The sequence below is a fragment of the Lagopus muta genome, chromosome 14, assembly GCF_023343835.1.
Source record: "Lagopus muta isolate bLagMut1 chromosome 14, bLagMut1 primary, whole genome shotgun sequence".
In the NCBI taxonomy this organism is placed as follows: Eukaryota; Metazoa; Chordata; class Aves; order Galliformes; family Phasianidae; genus Lagopus; species Lagopus muta.
In genome coordinates, this window is record NC_064446.1 from 2301262 (window position 1) to 2318730 (window position 17469).

Here is a 17469-nt window from a genome sequence, read left to right on the forward strand (position 1 = left end):
GGAGCCTGCCCAGGGCTGTGGGCAGTCAGGTCTTGAGAACATCCCCATACAGGCAAATGAGGACCAGCAGTGCTTGTTACCTCTGTGTTCAGTGTTGTTTTGAAAGGTTCACAAGGTGTAGAAAAGGTGTACAGGTGCAGGCTAAGCTGCTTGGGGAATGTGTGCTGGTGTTTTACAGTTAACAGGCTGCTCTGCTTGTGCTGCACTCGGTTGGATAAGTGCTGCATGGTGCAGTGCTGCTCTGTGAGCCTCTGGGTTCCAGGCTGCCCTGTGCAGTCCACAGACAGAGACCTGTGTGTGGTGGGACCTGCAGTGAGGCAGGGCAGTACATCAGGCTGCAGAAGCAGCTGCCCAGATCCGCAGTGCAAGCATTCCCTCTCCCAGGGTGCCCCCCCCTACCGCACTGTGTAACCCCAGTCAGCTGGGTTCCTCTTGGACACCTGGGTTGGGTTTGCGTGCTAAACTTCGTCTGCCTTCTCATTTGGTTTTCTCCTGCTTTGAAGGCCCACGAGGAAGAAGTAAGGAAGAAGTTCCGTCCCATAGAGCAACTGAAGGAAGAGTTTGAAAAGCTCAATGTGAAGATGGAGACGGATTATGAAATCATGGATAAACTGATCAGCAAATTTAACAGCTCTGCTTCCACGCTGGATGAAAAAGTAGCGGCGCTTTATGATCTTGAATATTATGTTCACCAGGTAACAAAAACACATTTGTATCTACCATGTAAAATCCAGGGACTAAGGTATCATAAATGCGGTTTTATTTTTCTTATCAGTATCAGGTAATATAAATTCCTTAATTAGCATAATCCTGGGACAATAACAGATAGTGCAGGGCTACTGCAGGCTTATTTTTTATCCGAGTTTGAATAAATCAGCACTCGTAACAGTAGCAAGCAGTTTCCTAGGGGTTAGTGTTGCTTGATTTGTTGTCTGTTCTCAGGCTTTTTTTCCTGTCCTCTTTTTCTTTCTTTATATATGTGTTAATATTGTGAAAATGGGTTTAACTGCAATTTTGTGGGTGAGCATTAGTGGTGGCTGCTAGAAGAAAGCAATAGTATTTTCTCGCTCCTTCCATGGGAAGTGTCTGTGGCTGCAGGTAGGTGCCCTTACACCAGCTGACAGAGAATGTCTTCGTACCAGGGAAGACAAGAGACACCCAAGGCCTGTGTTTTATATTGGCATGGGAAAGAAATGGTCTGCAGAGCCTCTCTGAGCTGGGCTGGTGGCAAAAATGACTGAAAGCTCAGGCACACGGCCAGTTGCTGAGCATCAGCTGAGCCGTGCTAATTAACTGTGTGTGAGGCTGAATATCTCCTGAAATCTGTCTTCTTCAATTTGCACTCACATTTTCTTTTTCCCCCTCAGATCTCTCTTTGTGTGCTCTATGCTCACACGTTTTCAGCTTTGGTTTGCTGCAGGCTGTGAGCATATCACACTCCTCCTTTGTGGTCGGCCGCTGCGTGTCCAAGCACTGAGGCTGTGCACAGCCTTGTGGGGAGGATGGGGGCAACTGGGAGAACTGGAGCCCAGCAACTGGGAGAACTGGAGCAGACTGGGAGAGCAGTCGCTCTCATTGACTTCAGCATTTCTGAGGGTGAATATGAACTCTTGAGACGTAGCAGTGCAAGACCTTTCACTGCAATGGCATTCATTTAAAAATAAACACTTTTTTTTTTTTTTAATGAAGTTAGCTGAAGGAGTGAGCTGCTGAGGATGGAGTCCCATGCTCCATCTAATAGAAGTGCTATTTCCAGGGCTCTTTGTCTCGTGTTTCTACATTGAATCTCAGTCATGCACACGCAGAGGCTTCCTTGCTGTTTGTTCTCTGTGCCTTTGTTTCACTGACGGCATCTGTCTGACTCAGAGAAAAAGTGTGAACAATGGGCACCCTCAGAGCTTTGTATTTATTTATACTCGGGCTAATTCTTGTGGTTAAGGGTGCCAGAGCATCAGGCCAGCATGCTAAGAAGCAGCCCCCAAACACACTGGGATCCTTTGCTTTTCAACATCGTGTTCTGGATTATTCCAGCAGAAAATCCCGCCTGCTTGGGGTGAATGATTTCAGAGCATCACGAGCAGCAGGAAAATGATCTCTGCTGCCTGGCCAGGGGCTGACCAGAGCATCAAAGGGAACCGCATCCAGCATCAAATGGGTCAGACAGGGGAAATGGCAGGGAAGCTGGCACGGAGCACAGAGGGCTCCTTTGTGCATCGATCACAACGCCGCTCTGTGCCTGCGCTGCTGGGGCAGATGGCTGGGCAGCACCTTCTCATCAGGCAGGAAGCTGATAAGAAATATGACTTGTCTGTAAGCCAGCATGGCTTTTCCTTCCCTTTCTTCTTCCAGGGACCAGAACGTTATCTCCGCTCGGTACCGACTTGAGCAGCACTGGCTTAATGTAATTACTGAACAGCAGCCAGATCCGCCCGCGCCGCATTCCAGCAGGCTGACCCACGGCCGGGAGCCCTCTGCAGAGCTGTGCTGCTGGAGGCCCGGGGCGGCAGCCTGGGGCACAGGCAGAGAGCGGGGCAACCTGCTGCCGCTGTGCTGACTGCTCATCTCCCAGAGCGCCTGTGAGGCAGCACACATTGTGCCCTAAGGATCACGTCCTGCTCACAGCGCGGTCCTGGGCATCCTGGGCCTGACTCACCGTGAGGAGAACTGCAGGCAGGGGCTGAGTTCCTTGTCCCGAGTGCTGGCCCGAGGGCTCCGTACTTGCTGAGGTTTGGGTTGCCAGCTGTGCTTTGCTTCTCATCAGTCAGGATTCAAGTTGGCATGTTTGGGAGCCCATCTTGGAGGAAGGATTGGCTTGCTAGGTTATCTGTGATGCATAAAAACCAAATGCAAATGTGAAGAGGCCAGAGCATAACTCATTTATAAACAGAGTTCACGGTGCTTGCACAGCAGTGTGTGGAGCCAAGCCCGGCTCCATGCTTTGCAGGCTCTTTCTCTCAATTATTTACTCTCCTTATCTTTCTCCTTTCCCTCCTCTGACATGCTACACCATTTCTCGTTGCTAATTTCCTCTCCATTGCAGATGGTTGACATACAGCTTTTCCTCGCTCTTATTCTCCAACATTTTTTCTCTCATCTCCCCTCCCTAGTTTCTTTCTCTTCCAATTTGAAGGCGTTCCCTGAGTAACTGCTGTCATATTTGTTTTTCCCCCATCCCTCTCCTCTCCATCCTTGCCTGTGTACTTTAGTCAAGAGCTCTTTTGATCTTTGCCTTTCTTCGTGCTGTTTTCAGTGGGCTGAAGCGAGGCAAAGTGCCTCTCAGCAGCCTCCGCTCCCCAGAGAGGTCAGCGCCTCCGAGCTGTGGGGTTTGGGACTTCTGTTGTGGTTTTTGGTGTTCCTTTTCTCAGTGGTGAGGAAGGAGCTCCACTCCACTCTGGAGATACTCCAGAGAAGAAAAGGATGGTGCTGAAAAAGGAATGCATCTTCCAAATAAGCTTTGCAGCACAATTAGTATGCTGTGGCAGAGCTCTGTGGCTGGCAGGAGAGCTGCCCCGCAGGACTCTGCTCTCAGTGAGGATGCCACAGTGGTTGGATTTATCCCAGCTGCTGCTGGATGCAAACTTTCTGGGCTGTTAGAGTGAGTCTGTTCCCTCCTGAGCAGAAGGAAATGTCCAATTCTGGCCTTAAAACAGCTTCCAGGTTCTTACAGTTGGAGCCATCAAAGCCCCCGCCAGTGGGTGAATTTGGTTTGCTGTACAGGTTTCTTTGTAGACAAAGATGGTCCTGCAGAAAAGTAAGAGGTCTGGCAGATCCAGCCTATAGGGTCAGTTAAAAGTAGGATCTGAAGGGATCAAACAGCTGCTGCAAGTCCTGAATGAGCTGCAGCAAACCCACAGAGATGGGCTTTCTGTTGGCAGCTTCGCAGCTGGGCAGCAATTGGCAGCTATTGTGTGAGTGGGGAGAACGGACGAGCTGTAGCTCCCCAGCTTGTGCTTGTAAAGTCTTGTAGGACGTAAAGCTCAATAGTTTCTTCGTTCTCTTGGGTACCTGAAGTGTCTGACGTACGGCCAATTTTGGTGAAGGCACACGGTCAAGATAAAAATAAAGCTGAGCACGAAGGAACTGTCAGCTAAGAGGGAACATGGAAGCGGTATGCAGTGTTTATTCTGTCCTACTCTGTCAGCTCAGCGCTCTCACTGAAATGAGGAGGTCATTTGGAGCAGTTATTCTAATTTTTATGTTCTTTTTGCGTCCACCAACATGACGCTGTTGTCTTTGTGTCTTTCACAAAAGAAGTTTTTTGCACGAGCAATTCGGCAGATTTGTCAGACGTTTCCTTTTAAGCTGCAAAAAGAAGCCTTTAAAACCAAAACGCATCGATTTGACTTTGGACTGAATTTTGTACTGGAAGCACTTGGCTCTGTTTCTCTGACTTTTGTTTGCAAACCACCCAGAGCCCTTTTTAATTTCCTCCCTAAGAACAGATGTCCGCTGTGATTTTTGTCTGGTTTGCCCCACGTCTCCTTCAAGTCAGAGACCGATGAATTTCCTGGAGGAATTCCCACTAACGTTTAGAGTTTTCCCTAGTGGCACTTAGTCCAATATTGTCGGATTTAGAAAAATCATTGTATGGGCTGCCCCAGGGAGAAGCTCCTTGCTGGCGCTCCCGAACAGGGGCTGCCTGCTTGCTGTTCACATCTGTGTGGAAGTTCTGATCGTGGTCATGAAAAACGCCTGGAACAGCCATGCAGCTGCTGATAGGCTCTTAGACATTTGTAACTCCTGGTGCTACAATTAGAGCATTAATTAATTAATTGCGTTTGCAAAACAGATGATTCCCTGGGTTCCAGTAATGGCCGCTCAGGGGAGCGAGCTGAGAATTTTTTCTTCTGCCACGGCCAGGTTTCCTGCACTCCAAAGCACGTGCTGAGGGAAGTTTGGATAGCTGATCCAAGTGTCAGCAATGCCTCTGCATTGGATAATAGCCACCTGTCAGCGCACGCGTGACGTCCGTCGCTCACCGGCAGCATTGCATGAACCAGCCGCCACGATTGCTCTGTTTTCCTAGCGTTGCTTTTGAAGCACAGAGCTGATGAGATGGGGAGGGCCGGGGAGAAGATGCTCTTTCTGAAGCAAGGAGCTCCTGAAGAACTGCTGAATTGGGTCTCAAGGCCTGCAGCCGTTCCGTGCTGACAGGGATCTGCTCTCTCCCAGGTGGACAACGCGAAGGATTTCCTGTCCATGGGCGGACTGCGGCTGGTGATCGAGGGCCTGAACAGCACAGAGGCTGTCCTGAAGGAGCACGCTGCCTTTGTGCTGGGAGCTGCGCTCTCCAGGTGAGCTCTGCCCCCAGACCAGGTGTGCCAGGTGCTTGTCCTCGGCCTTCTGGTTTATTTTCAATAGCCAGAGCTGGCAACTTTTCTCCTCCTGCGGCGCCCAACTTTCCTCTTCCCTGACCCAGCCTTTTCCTTGCAGCCCTTCGCTTCCCCTGGGCTTCTCTTCAGTGCATCCTCACCCTGCTCATTAGACTTAGCCAGAAGTAATTCAGCATGGAAACTGATCATTTTTTTCACTGAACTCCTCATTTTTGCACAATCCAAGGGGAATAATGCTGCCTCTCCTCCTTTCCCCTTAGCAGCCTTTTGAGAGGGAAGATTTCAAGGACGATGCAGTTATGATTGCCCAGAGAACTCCTTTCTCCCTCCTATTCCTTGCTCCTAGGCTGCTTTAGGACAGTGAGATGCTAATTTCAGAAACATAGCAATTCTCATGGTCTCTGAAGGTTTTTAGCCCTGGGGACGCTTGCCTCTGACCTACAGGCATAACCTGAAGGGTTTCAATTAGGCACAGCGTTACAGATTGATCTGGAGGATGCTTGTGATTCACTACAGGATGGCTGTTGCCCAAAGGAGCTGCCCAGGCTGCCTGGTGCCAGCTGGGAATCTGTGTCACTCAGGCATGCCACATGGGCAGAAGGGGCTGTGTTGGCACTCGTTTGGTTTGATGGCTCTCTGGGCTTTGTCCTGTGCATGTATGTGTTGTGCATTCAGCTGAGACTTCAGAAATGCATTGGATGGACCCAAACTTCAAGGTCAGAAGCTCAGACTGAAGATTGAAAGTCAGGGCTATTGTATCTGCCTATTTTTATGCCTGAAAATATGGTCACTTTCTCCACCGTTAGGAATTATTTATCGCTTACTCTAATATATAGTCTACAGATCTACATTTCTTTTGCAATCTTACATACATTGCAATTGGTCTACAGCGTGTGTAAAGTAATGTGGCTTCAGTGACAGAGCAGGTGCCCTGATTTACACCAGGAAACGATCCAGCTCGTGGTTCGAAGCAGAGCTTTGACTCACTGATCACAATAAGATTCATTCCTTCACTTCAGAAATGCAGACCTGCTCTTCCTATGCCAGCACACATTTATATTTGAAACAACGTTATCATCTTTTCCGTAGGATCTTTAATGGCATGTGGATGTTTAATTATGTTTCATAAAGAGAAAGTCATGCAGGGGCTCTGGAAACATTTAAAGAAAACCTACGAAATAAAAAGGGACTATTGAATCCTGTCTTCCCTGACTTAGCTAATGTGACACTATCAGGACTCGAGAAATTAATTGTCTGATGATATGAGCATGCAGCAGTGGCTGACTAAACTAATGCTTTGCTTGGTGTTCCTCAATTGGAGATGCTTTTCTTTGGACAGAAACTGTACTTTTCTAACGTGACAATGTGAAAATATAACTTTGGAAACTTTTAAGCCTTTTTTCTTTAAAGGATATTCTGACAGATGGTAATTTCTAGTGGTTCAGATGAAGCACTGTCTGAGAGCTCAGTTCCAAAATGTGAGGAAATATTATGCCTGGGTTTTGAGTTTGCTTTTTTCTCCTTGCTGTGCTGTGCTTAAGCTTTCTCAGTAGACACCTACATGCCAACTCATCTGCTTTGTGCTAGCTGCTTAATTTGTTTGTTCATACATTTTCTCAGGTTACTCTGTGCTCTGTTTTTGCTGCCAGGGGCATTTCAAGTACTTAACGCCACACATTTTTGGTTGTGTTTTGTTCTTCGAAGGGGTTGTTATTTATTTCTTTCCCACAGAGTTGTTCCTAATGGGCTCAGTCAGGCTGTAGGAATGTTCTTGAAGTGCCTGGAGGTGCAGCATGCTGGGCTGTGGGGCTGTGAGCTGTGCTCACGTGCTGGTACCAAGTCCTGTGCTGGATGTCTGGGCACTGAAGAGGCAGCAGTCTCCTGCTCACAACCACCTGGCGGCTGTTTGGCCACCTACCAGAGCAGCTAGCTTGGCTCAGGACAGAGGTTTCAAGCTAAGCAAACCTTCCCCCCCAAAACTGGATTGTGATTGTAGCAGCTCCTCAGCCAGCCTGGGGTAGCTGGAGCTCCTTCTGTAGCTGAACCTGGAGGAGGGAGCTTTACCTGTGCAATCATGAATAGGCAAGGCTGTGTTATGCCCCAAAAAACCACAGGGCTCTGAGCAGTCTCAGCCCAGTCTGAGTCGGAGCCAGAAGCTGTAAAAGAAAAAACAGTATTCAGGTGTTCTTGAGGCATTCTTTGTCTCTGACTGTTCAGGTAGGAGTGGGTGTGAAGCCGGTGAGGGATGGAGCAGCCAGGTGCATCACCCTGGTCTTGCTCTGCTGCACGGAGAGCAGCCGTGCTCTCATACAGAGTCCAGTGATTTCCCAAGTTCACAGTCTAAAACCAAAACCCTGCTTTCTGTCCCCACACTTGGAACTTTCTCACTGCTGAGTGACCTGCTGCAGGCTGAGCAGGAGTTGGAGATTTCTCCCCTTGCTTTGGTCATGGTTTCACTGTGGATTGCTGCTGTAGGATGGGTGGCAGTGCTGCCTCAGGCTGTCACCGGAGCTGCCGGCCTGCAGCCCAGCTGAGTTCTGGCTCAGAGCTGAAAACCCAGTTGGAAGAGAATGGTTTTCAGGTATCAGCAACTGGAGCCTTCAGGCCGTGTACCTGTGCAAGATACTGAATCAGCAAAGGAAGGAGGAAGCAGAGGGCACAGCAGGGGCAATTCAAGATTTCTGCTCCTTGCTTGAAAAGCAACCTTAGCACAGAGGAGTCTGGCTCCCAGAGCAAGGGCTCACAGAGTCTGCTTGCCTGGGTGTTGCTGGGGCGGATGCTGTCTTTCAGGTATCCATCTGCCTCTGTTTGTGAGCCTCCCTCTTGGAAGAGGGTGATCTGATATGAAAGAAATCACAGTTTCATCTCTTGTTTCTCTTATACGTCCTTCATTTTTGACATTTGGGGTTTAATGGCCGCGTTTGTGACCAAATCAAACATCGTTCCATCTGGCAGAGCTCTCTGAGCGCTGCCCTTATTGCAACTCTGCAACCTCATCGCAGTCTCACTGTTCTTAAACCTTTAACAAAATGTTTTCCATTCAGCAGTTTACAAAAGTAAACTTCATTTCAACAATCCTCAAGTGCTCTGATTGCAAATAAAAGTTAAATGCGCTAACAAAAATAATTGCCAGGCATGTGGGATTGTACATTTAGGTATCCATAATTCACTAACAGAATATGCCAATACACAGCATTATCTGGATTTTCAGTGATTGCATTAGCATAAAAGCACGTTAGCGTTTATCCAGTGGTAGTAACATTTAAATATATATAAAGTATGAAATATTAAGATACGGCATTTTGGAGGCAAGTGAAACTACTGTCTGTAAAACGTTCTTGCTTATTTCTGAAGGTACGCTCCAGTGTCTGCGGGTGACAATCAGCATTTGCACCACTGGGTCCAAACATTGCAAAAATGTCAATGTTTTATGCAAAGAGGAGCTATATTAAGCTAAAAAGATTGCTGATGAGAGAAGTGTCTTCTGATGTCCTCTAAGCTATTTACAGGCAGCATCTTCCTTTGTTTGCAGCGCAGCCAGGCCTCTGCAATTTGTATCTAGATGTTTCACAAGGCTGGAAATGTTAGGCAGGAAGGATTATGTTTGTGATTAAAACCTCAATTTTTAAAAACTTTACCACCAGGAAACGTTTTTCCACACCAATAATTTGAACATTTTAATATTTTGTAATAAAAGGATTTTTGTAATCCGTTTAAAAGGGGAACAATAAATTATGTCGAATGCATTCTTGAAGCTTTATCCCAAATGCTCCCCATGTGCTTAGGGGTGAATTAGAGGTGAGGATGGAGAGAAGCTAAGCCATGCAACCTGTGAGGCAAAGAGAAGTGGTTGGTATTTCGTGGGGAGAGGCAGAGAGGGCAAAAAGCAGTGAATGAGCCACATGGGGAGTTCTGCTGAAGCTGCATGGCTATGGGCAGGGTGTCAAAGCAGTTCTCTGAGCCTGTGTTTGCTGTGCATCCTGGCAGCGTGCTGGGCAGTCCCTTCTCAGCTTCTTAGGCTGGGAGACCTTTCAGTAAGCCCAGAGCTGCCAGGATCTGCTGTTCGGCTTGGTGAAGCGTTGGGAGCAAGCTCATCGCAGCTGGTGGACTGAGCATTGTCCTGTAACTGCCCGTAAGGTTCCAGGGATGCCTTATGTCAGCCCATTGCTTCTCTTACCCATTTAGTTTGAGATGATTAATCCCTTAATCCTGTGTGCATCACAAATATCCCAGCAGCCGCTGTTCCCCCTACCGGCCCCAGGGTGTGTTTCAGGCTTGCTCAGGTGCACATATATTGCTCAGCACCACGATGTGCAGCTGTTTTCAATCTGGCTTGTGCTTTTCATCTTCTTTTCTTTGGGGGCAGGGGAATGCTGCCTCCCATCCCTGCTGTGTGTGCGTTCGGAGGTGCCTGTTGTGCAGTGTATGGCTGCTGTGTTGTGTCAGAGGAGTGCTGGCTCCTTCCAGGGTGGCTTTGTCAGAGGAAGATGTTCCCACCAGATTTAGTGGTTTTAAGTTCAGGTTGACCTCGCCATGGAACCGGTTGATGCTCACTGCTGTTTGATATTTAGGTCCAGTGTTAAGCAATAAGACTCAGGAGAAGTGAAATTAACGACCTTGTTTCAGTTCTGTCTCATCAGGACATAAGAATCTCCAGGCGGCAAAATGCACGCAGTTAGCTTAACAAGCACTGTCCCTACCCATTTATTTCAAATCCATCTTCATGTTTGTCCCTTCCTCCTCCGGCTTCTCTTTTTACACCCTGCAATCTTTTCCTCTCTCTTTATTCATTTTCACTGTTTGCTTCAGCGGCCTTGTTTGACAACTTCGTGTGCTTGCCACCTCTCAGATGCAGTCATTCTCGCTCGACTCCCTGCCCAATGGTAATTTCTTGCTTTGTAGATTCTCTTCTATTTTTATTTGAACTCCTGACTCGTGTAGAGTTAGCAGCCTCACTGCACTTAATTTCAAATTAATTTGATTGGGTCACATCAATTTTTTCAGCAGCGATAATGAACTCAACCTATTTAGCCTTTCCCCATTATAAATAACCTTAACAAAAACTGCAGCGTGGTATAAAACTGTGTTTCATCATCATGGTTAATTATGTGGAAGAATCAATCCCTAAACATTTTTCAGCGTCTAAAATGTAACAAGAAATGTAATTAACAATTAAATAGTAAACTGCCATCCTTGTCCTCTCAGGAGAACAGGGAGAGCAGACCCCAGGAGAAAAATCTAGAATCAAAGGTTTGCCTCTGTTTTCATTTTCCTGAATGCTTTGATAGGTTAAGTGCTGGTTAAATGCTGCCTAAATGCTGGTTTCTGGAAGCTGGCCGGGTGCAGCAGCAGGGGCTCAGCTGGACGACGTCTGGGACGTCTCAGGCTACCCCAGAGGGATTGTTTTCAAGGCTGAGGACGTTTTCACTTCTGTTATATGTGGGAAGTTTTCAGGTATTTACCACATCCAAGGGTTTGGGTTGGATTGCAGTACTGGAAGGAGAGGAGGAAGGAGGCTAAGAAGTGTAAGTTCAGTTGCTGATGGCTGAAATCACAGTGGTTAGCCTTAGCTCATGCTCCAGCAGTGAGAAAACCTGCAGCTCACCTCCCAGCATCACTCAGCTTTGCTCTTTCTAGACTTGGGCAGGACTGGAGTTTCCTCAGTCCCAGGTGCTTTTGCTCACTGCACCGGGGCTCAGCCTGGGCGATGCACGGGATGCCATCCCCACATCCCTGGCCAGGAGGTGAGGCTCCAGAGCCATGCACAGCCTGGGAAAGGCCTGCCCTGAAGGCACAGCTCACAGGGCTCAGTGTTGGACAGCCCTCAGCAGGGAGGTAGTGACACAACCTGCAGAAAGAACTCGTCACAGCCAGCTCCTGCCTTACGTAAAACATGTTGCTTCTGTCTTCTCTCATTTAGTAAATGTGTGAGGCGTGCTCTCTGCTTAAGTAGCTGAGTTATTGTGGTTTACATTTAGAATATGCATTCAGGCTGGTTACCTAACCACTTTCTGCACAAGCCAGTGTTTCATCACTGGACACAACATGTATTCCTTTGTCACTGCAGCCACTGTTTATTCATCATCCATGCTCTCTGTTTATCCTTTCTGCTACAGCCTCCGTGCTCAGTTAATGGCTTCACAGGCTTCAAAGATTTTCCTACATAACACCTACATTATTACATTATTTTCCTGACCTGCAGTGACTTTTCCAACATTGCATGTTCCCTGCACTCCCTCCAAGTAATAGGTGCAAAAAGCTCCACAAAGAAGAGGCATGCGTGTCTACTCTTTAATCACATTGTGCAAGAGGCTGTAGCAGCCCCTCGTTAATGTGTTTTTAGAAGAGAGGTTGAGAAAGTGCTTTGAATAGAACAAAGAAACAAAAGAATGGAAGGAAGACGAACAATGAGAGCAGGAAATGCAGGATCTAGCCTCAATTATGTACCTGCACTGAGTAGGGTTTGGGGTGGACAAAACTGACCCAACGATTACGTCAATTGTTTGAGCATGTATAGGAAGATCTGGATCCCATCCCCTTCCTTGCAGGTCCTGCTATGTGCACCTCCTACCCTTTTCCTGATTGCAGCTTTTGTTGGATTTAATTGCTGGCAGGAGGCTCTACGCCACCAGCATGCAGAGGCAGGTCTGCCCAGGTTTGGTTTGCAGTGTGAGTGGTGAAGGCAGAATCAGGCTCTCACAGGGGACTCGGGGACCTGCTTGCAGTTCTTGCGGGGATCCAGCCAGCAGCTGCAGGCTTTCACAGCATTGGGGCTGGCCCTGGTCTGTGCTGGCTGAGAAGCCACCAAGGCTCAGTACGTGACCTCGTTCCTAGGCTGGCATCTTCCAGCCTGCCTGTTTTCCAGTTACTGTGTTTTGATAAAGTTCTCCTCTTCTGTCTGCTCCTGTGCCTTCCGATTCATTGAAACAGTTGGTTATTCATCCACGAAGACAGTTCCTCGGGTCTTCCACCAGATTGCTTCCAACCTCAGCCCCTCCAAGGCTCTCCACGTGTTTGCATAGGGTAATGTTCTGCCAAGAGAAAAAACAACAGCTTACTGGAAATTATCTTTTTCTGAAGAAACTCATCATCACTGTTGACTGCTTGCTTCTTCCCTCAGGTGCTGACGTTCTGCATCTTCTCGTGAGCTGGGTTTTGATCTGTATTTTAGATGATCCTATTTCTGCTTAAAAGAAAATGTCCATCGGAGGCCCTGGAGCTGCCTCATGTGGTTTGGAGGGGCTGACTGGCTGGGTTGCTGGGTTTCTGAGGTAGTGCAGCCACTTCCAGAAGGCAGCCATCAGAGCACCGTGTCCCAGCTTCCCTCACAGGTGCCTGGCAGTCCCTGCAGCACACCGCACTCCTCGCAGTTCTAACTGGCGTTGTCTCTTGAATCTCTCATGGAATGCATCAGGTAATGTCTTGCAACCACCCTTTCCGGACTGTCTCTCCTTCTAGAATTTTCAGAATGCCCTGAAAATAAGCGATGGGCAAGAGAAGGAACTCCTCCAGGGTTTGGATGATGTTAGCAGGAGCCCATGGGACATGTGGGTCATGGTGGAGGCCCCATCCATCACACCACTTCTCCCCACGTTCACAACTCAGTTCTTCCTGCCCAGATGTTTGATTCTGTTTATTGCCCTGTGCGTTCAGCATCCATGCATATGTCTTGCCTGTCACAGACTCAGGATCGCCTCTTTCCTTGGGAGAGAAATGAGTGAACGTGGTGCTGGTGGGCACCGCCGTGGCTGTTGGGAGGCCATTCATCCTTGACTCCATCTGCTGAGATCAGTAATGAGGGCTGCTGCTTTGTGTAAACCACTAGATCGACATAGGAATTGCCTTATTAACGTGGATGTGCAGTTTGTCTGGTCAGAACACACCTGTGGCTGGATTCAGTGGAGGTAGGAACAAAAAGCTCAAGGTGGTGACAGCATGGTGAAATGCAGATGATGTTCCCCTGCCTTAAGCAGCTAAAAACTGCCATATGTGATGAGATGCAAGGGTTCTTGTTGTTTTATCTATTTTTGTCAACGTGACAGAATTTAAAAGGGTTTCTGGATTCTGGTGCATGCCTGGTGCAGCAGGGGGCCGACTGCAATCCGCCGGTCGGCTGCTGCACACGTGAGCCCTCTGATCTCCCTCTGCAAGCTCCTTGCCTCCCATTGGAAGCAGGCTGCCTTGCCTTCCCATCCCTCCTCTTGTCAGGAGAGCCCGTAAACAGGGTATTGGTGTGTTTGCATGTTTCTCACTAAGCAGGAATTCACCTGTGATGTTTTCCGAATTAATACCTTGCCTCTCTTCTTATTTAACAAGAGCATTTTCCAAGCTGAGAATGGTAACTACGCTGAAATTTTCTTTCTGAAAGATGCTTTTTCTTCTCAGGCACTTCATATTGAAATCTGTCTTAATTTCAGTTCAGCTAGTGTGTGAAAACACACAGCGCAGCATTATCAGTCCCTGAAGGAATAAAGACAGATGGAGCCCGAAATGGGCTTGGCATTGTGATTAAGTGAATCCTTCAAGAGTTGCGGGGAACCTGAGCTTGGTTCTGCCCAGTCAAGGGTCCTGAGACCAGGTCAGTGGGTGAGGATCCCCGTGTGACAGCCACCACTGATGTCTCTCAGTGGGCTCCATCCCACGTTGTCCCCCTCCAGGTGATCTGACGTGGCTGCTGCTGCATGCTGCTCCTGGAAAAGGGCCTGAGAGCTGGTAGAGCTGTGCCAACGATGGGTGGAGGAACCAAAGGGTGTAACGGGGTCCCTGGTGCGTGATGACGTGCGTTAGTAACAAGCTGCTATTTCTGGTCCTGAGCTTCCCACAGCTGTGCTTTCATTGATGGCTCTTGTGTGCCTGTGGTGATGGAGAGCAGAAGGGGAAGGAGGGGTTCCAACAGACTTGGGAACGTGGAGGTGCAGAGGCAGAGGGGCTCATGTGTGTGCATAGGACATCTTTGCTTTTGAGATGTGGAGGGTTCGCCTACCCTGAAAGGGAGCAATAGAGAAATACAGGGTGGTATTGTCTGGGCTGGTGTTGGTGTTAGCAGATGTTTCCGGATTCACACGCTTTTAGAGCTTTTCTCACCTAGCTGCTGGAAAGGAGAAAGAAAAAGTGTTGCAGAAAGGACATCTCTGCCTCATCTAATGGGATCGAGGCCTCCCCATGCAAATCCAGCTCAGACTGCCAAGCATGGGCAGTGAGCTCTCAGCAGCCTCAGCGATGGGGGGAGGCAGTGAGTGAAGGCAGAGTTGCTTTGCAAAGGCCAGAACATGGCAGCCCATAGGGTTGTGCCTGCCTAGAGGGCGCAGTGAGGGGACAGCTGAGCACAGTGCTGGCACCCCAAGGCACGGCCTCATTTCCCACCCTGTGGTTTGCAGCTGTCCCTTTGCACAGGACTGGGGTTGTGCTGGCACGGGGCACGCTCACCAAAGAGGATTTTGGATTCCTCCACCCTGACCAGTGAAATGAGGCAGAGAGTTTTATAGTAATTTAATGAAGGATTTAGCGTAGAAAGTTGATGTTGTCCACAACAGTCGTAGTTTAGTGTGTGTATAGTGGGCAGAGAGATGGATGAGGAGTAGCTTCCACAGATGGGCATCAGCTGAGAAGAGAGCAGAGGGACATAACATCTCTTTTGGCCAACCAGGGCAGTCTTTCCCAGCTCCTAGAATGCTCTCCTGCAGTGCTTTTAGGTTAAGAATGCAAATAGGACCTCACTAATTGTCCTAATGAGTGGGAGGGCTGCTGCAAATGAGCTGAAATTGCCAATCAATAGGGAGTTGAGCAAACAGGTGGAGCATCTAGCCTGGCACCTCACAAAACATCCATAGTTCATTTATTCTGACAAGTGCAATTGAGGCTTTGTTATTGTGACACCCTCTAAGCACAGCAGGAAACGTGCCACAGTGTATTTTGTAAAGGGAGGAATGGTGCATGATGTGAGCTTTCTCTGCAGGTCATGGCCAGGAAGTCTCAGAGGAACAGTAGGAGACTGCTGTGGATTTTCCTTTTTTTCCTTGGGAACTTTAGGGATTGCAGATCAGTGGATTGTGGATTAGTGGATCAGGAATTTGAAATGCATTTTTCATTTCTAAGTTACACACTGGTGAACCGACAAATTTAATTTCTTTAAATCCAGCTGCTTTAGCTCGAATAAGTGAAGTCTTTTTCTGTCTCTTTTGGTACCTCAGAAAAAGCTGAATCGAGATTCTCCTTGGGCATCACGTCACAGAAATGCAGCTATTTATCTTCAGCCTGTTGCTGTTATGAAAGTGGAGCCTGTTTGCAGGAGAAGAGATCATCTCCCGTGGGTGTTGCTGCACAGGGCTGTAGGCAGAGCTCCATGGTGGGCTGCAGCTCTCCTCCAACAGCCTCCCAGCACAGCCAGGTGACCTGAGACCACGGGAGCAGCGTGGCAGAGCCCGGTGGCTCTGGCTTCAATGCTCCAGCCAACTCAGGCAGCCCTCTGGTTGCTCCTGCATGCACATCTTTCTGACACGTGGTGCTTCTGCTCTGCTGAGAGTCTGCATGGCGCAGCAGGGGTTGTTGGCCGTCCCCAGGTGAGATGTGCTCAGCTCACATCTCTGTTTGTCTTGTGCTGACGCTCATGGTGTGAATGAGGCTGGGGTTGGATTGCTGCAGAGGGTCCCAGCGTGCAGCTGTGCTGTTCTGCAGGCCCTATGGGATGCACCTCCCCATCCAATTTTGTGCCAGGGTAACACAGAGCAGTAAAAGCCATTTGTGTCGTTAAATGCCTGATGGGCTGTGCTGCGGGACCTGGTCTGCGGGGGGGAACCAACTCCATTGTTACCCAGACATATTTCAGAGCTTTTAGTTGGAGCTAAACAAAAAGGCCTTGGCTTCCTGGAGCAGGCTTTGTTCATTCACTCTGTGATCTTGAAAGTGGGTCTGAAGCACGGCTCAGCACCAGGCGCCAGCACCCAACAGTGCTGTGGGCTCGTGCCCACCCCCAGCTCCGTGCCTGGAGGTTTGCAGTGGGAGCACAGGGCTGGGGCATCACCGCTCCCCGGGACTGGTGGAGGGCCCTGGGGCTTTGCCCACCATATCTTGATTAACAATTAACGTGATGGAACTGAGACGTGCATCTCATTTCTCCACCCTACCTGACAGATGAGGATATATGTTTCTTGGTTTATTGCTGTGCCTTATTATAGCCTATTTCTGATTGATTGAAAAGCAGAGGCTTTCTATAAAGAGAGACCTTTAATCTCCTGGCAGAGATGAGTGTGTTTCCCTTCAGGAAGCACTCAGTCTTTGCTGCTTTCTCTAACTCACTCTTTAAACTTGAACCTGGCAGAGACCAGAAAGAAGGCAAGATCAAAGCAAAAATAATTGGGATCGCTGGCTTCTGTGGGCAGTTTAAACCCATTATTCCTACTCACTAACTAGTTATTCCTAAATAACTCTTGCTAGAGACAATTCAGTGGTTGCAGCATCTTCTTGATAAAAAGCACTCAAATGTAATAACCATGGCAACAGTTGCTGAGGGCCGGCCACAGCAAGGGACAGAGCTGGGTTTTCTAAAGGGCAGCAGACCCAACTTTACCAATAAGTGACTGTAATGCTCCAAGGGGACAACGTATGGTGAGCTGTGTGTGCCACTGCTCTCATGGGGACACATCTGTGTGCTCTGTCCTGGGGATGTGGTTTGCCTCAGTGCAGCTGGGCACGAGCCGTGCTTCATCAGTGATGGTGCATTCCCTTCCAAATGAAGGGGGAACTCATTAACTGAAAGCCAGAGGAAACACAGGGATGGTCAGTCAGGAGGAGGCACAACCTCCTGTTCCAAAGACACAGATGTGCTTCACACCATTTGTGTGCATGGTGAACAGAGGTCCCGGTGCCTGGCTGCCCTGGGTAAGACTGCATCTTTCTGCTTGTTTCTGGTTCCCTGGGATGCAAATGACCCTTCTCTCAAAAGCTTGTCCAGCCCAAATCTCTGAGCTTTCACTTGGACTCCAGAGACTGCTTTCATTCTGGGTAGATTCAGCATTAACCCACAGATCCTCCCCTTGTTGCTAAGCAGCAAGATTAAGGTAAGGAAAGTACCTTGATCAACTGAGTCACTTCTTTGAGTTTCAAGAGGACTCAATTGCATGAGGTGCTGCATTTCTTT

General features: G+C 48.5%; 1 protein-coding gene across 6 annotated transcripts in view; it reads left to right on the forward strand.

Moving 5' to 3' along the window:
- The window catches only part of SIL1 (SIL1 nucleotide exchange factor), a 90485-nt gene that overhangs the window by 53816 nt on the left and 19200 nt on the right, over window positions 1-17469 (forward strand). For all 6 annotated transcript variants that reach the window (XM_048961088.1, XM_048961092.1, XM_048961089.1 and 3 more), the window contains 2 exons: window positions 504-695; window positions 5173-5294. In XM_048961088.1, coding sequence (XP_048817045.1) covers window positions 504-695; window positions 5173-5294 — 314 coding nt within the window. The remainder of the gene's footprint in view (window positions 1-503; window positions 696-5172; window positions 5295-17469) is intronic.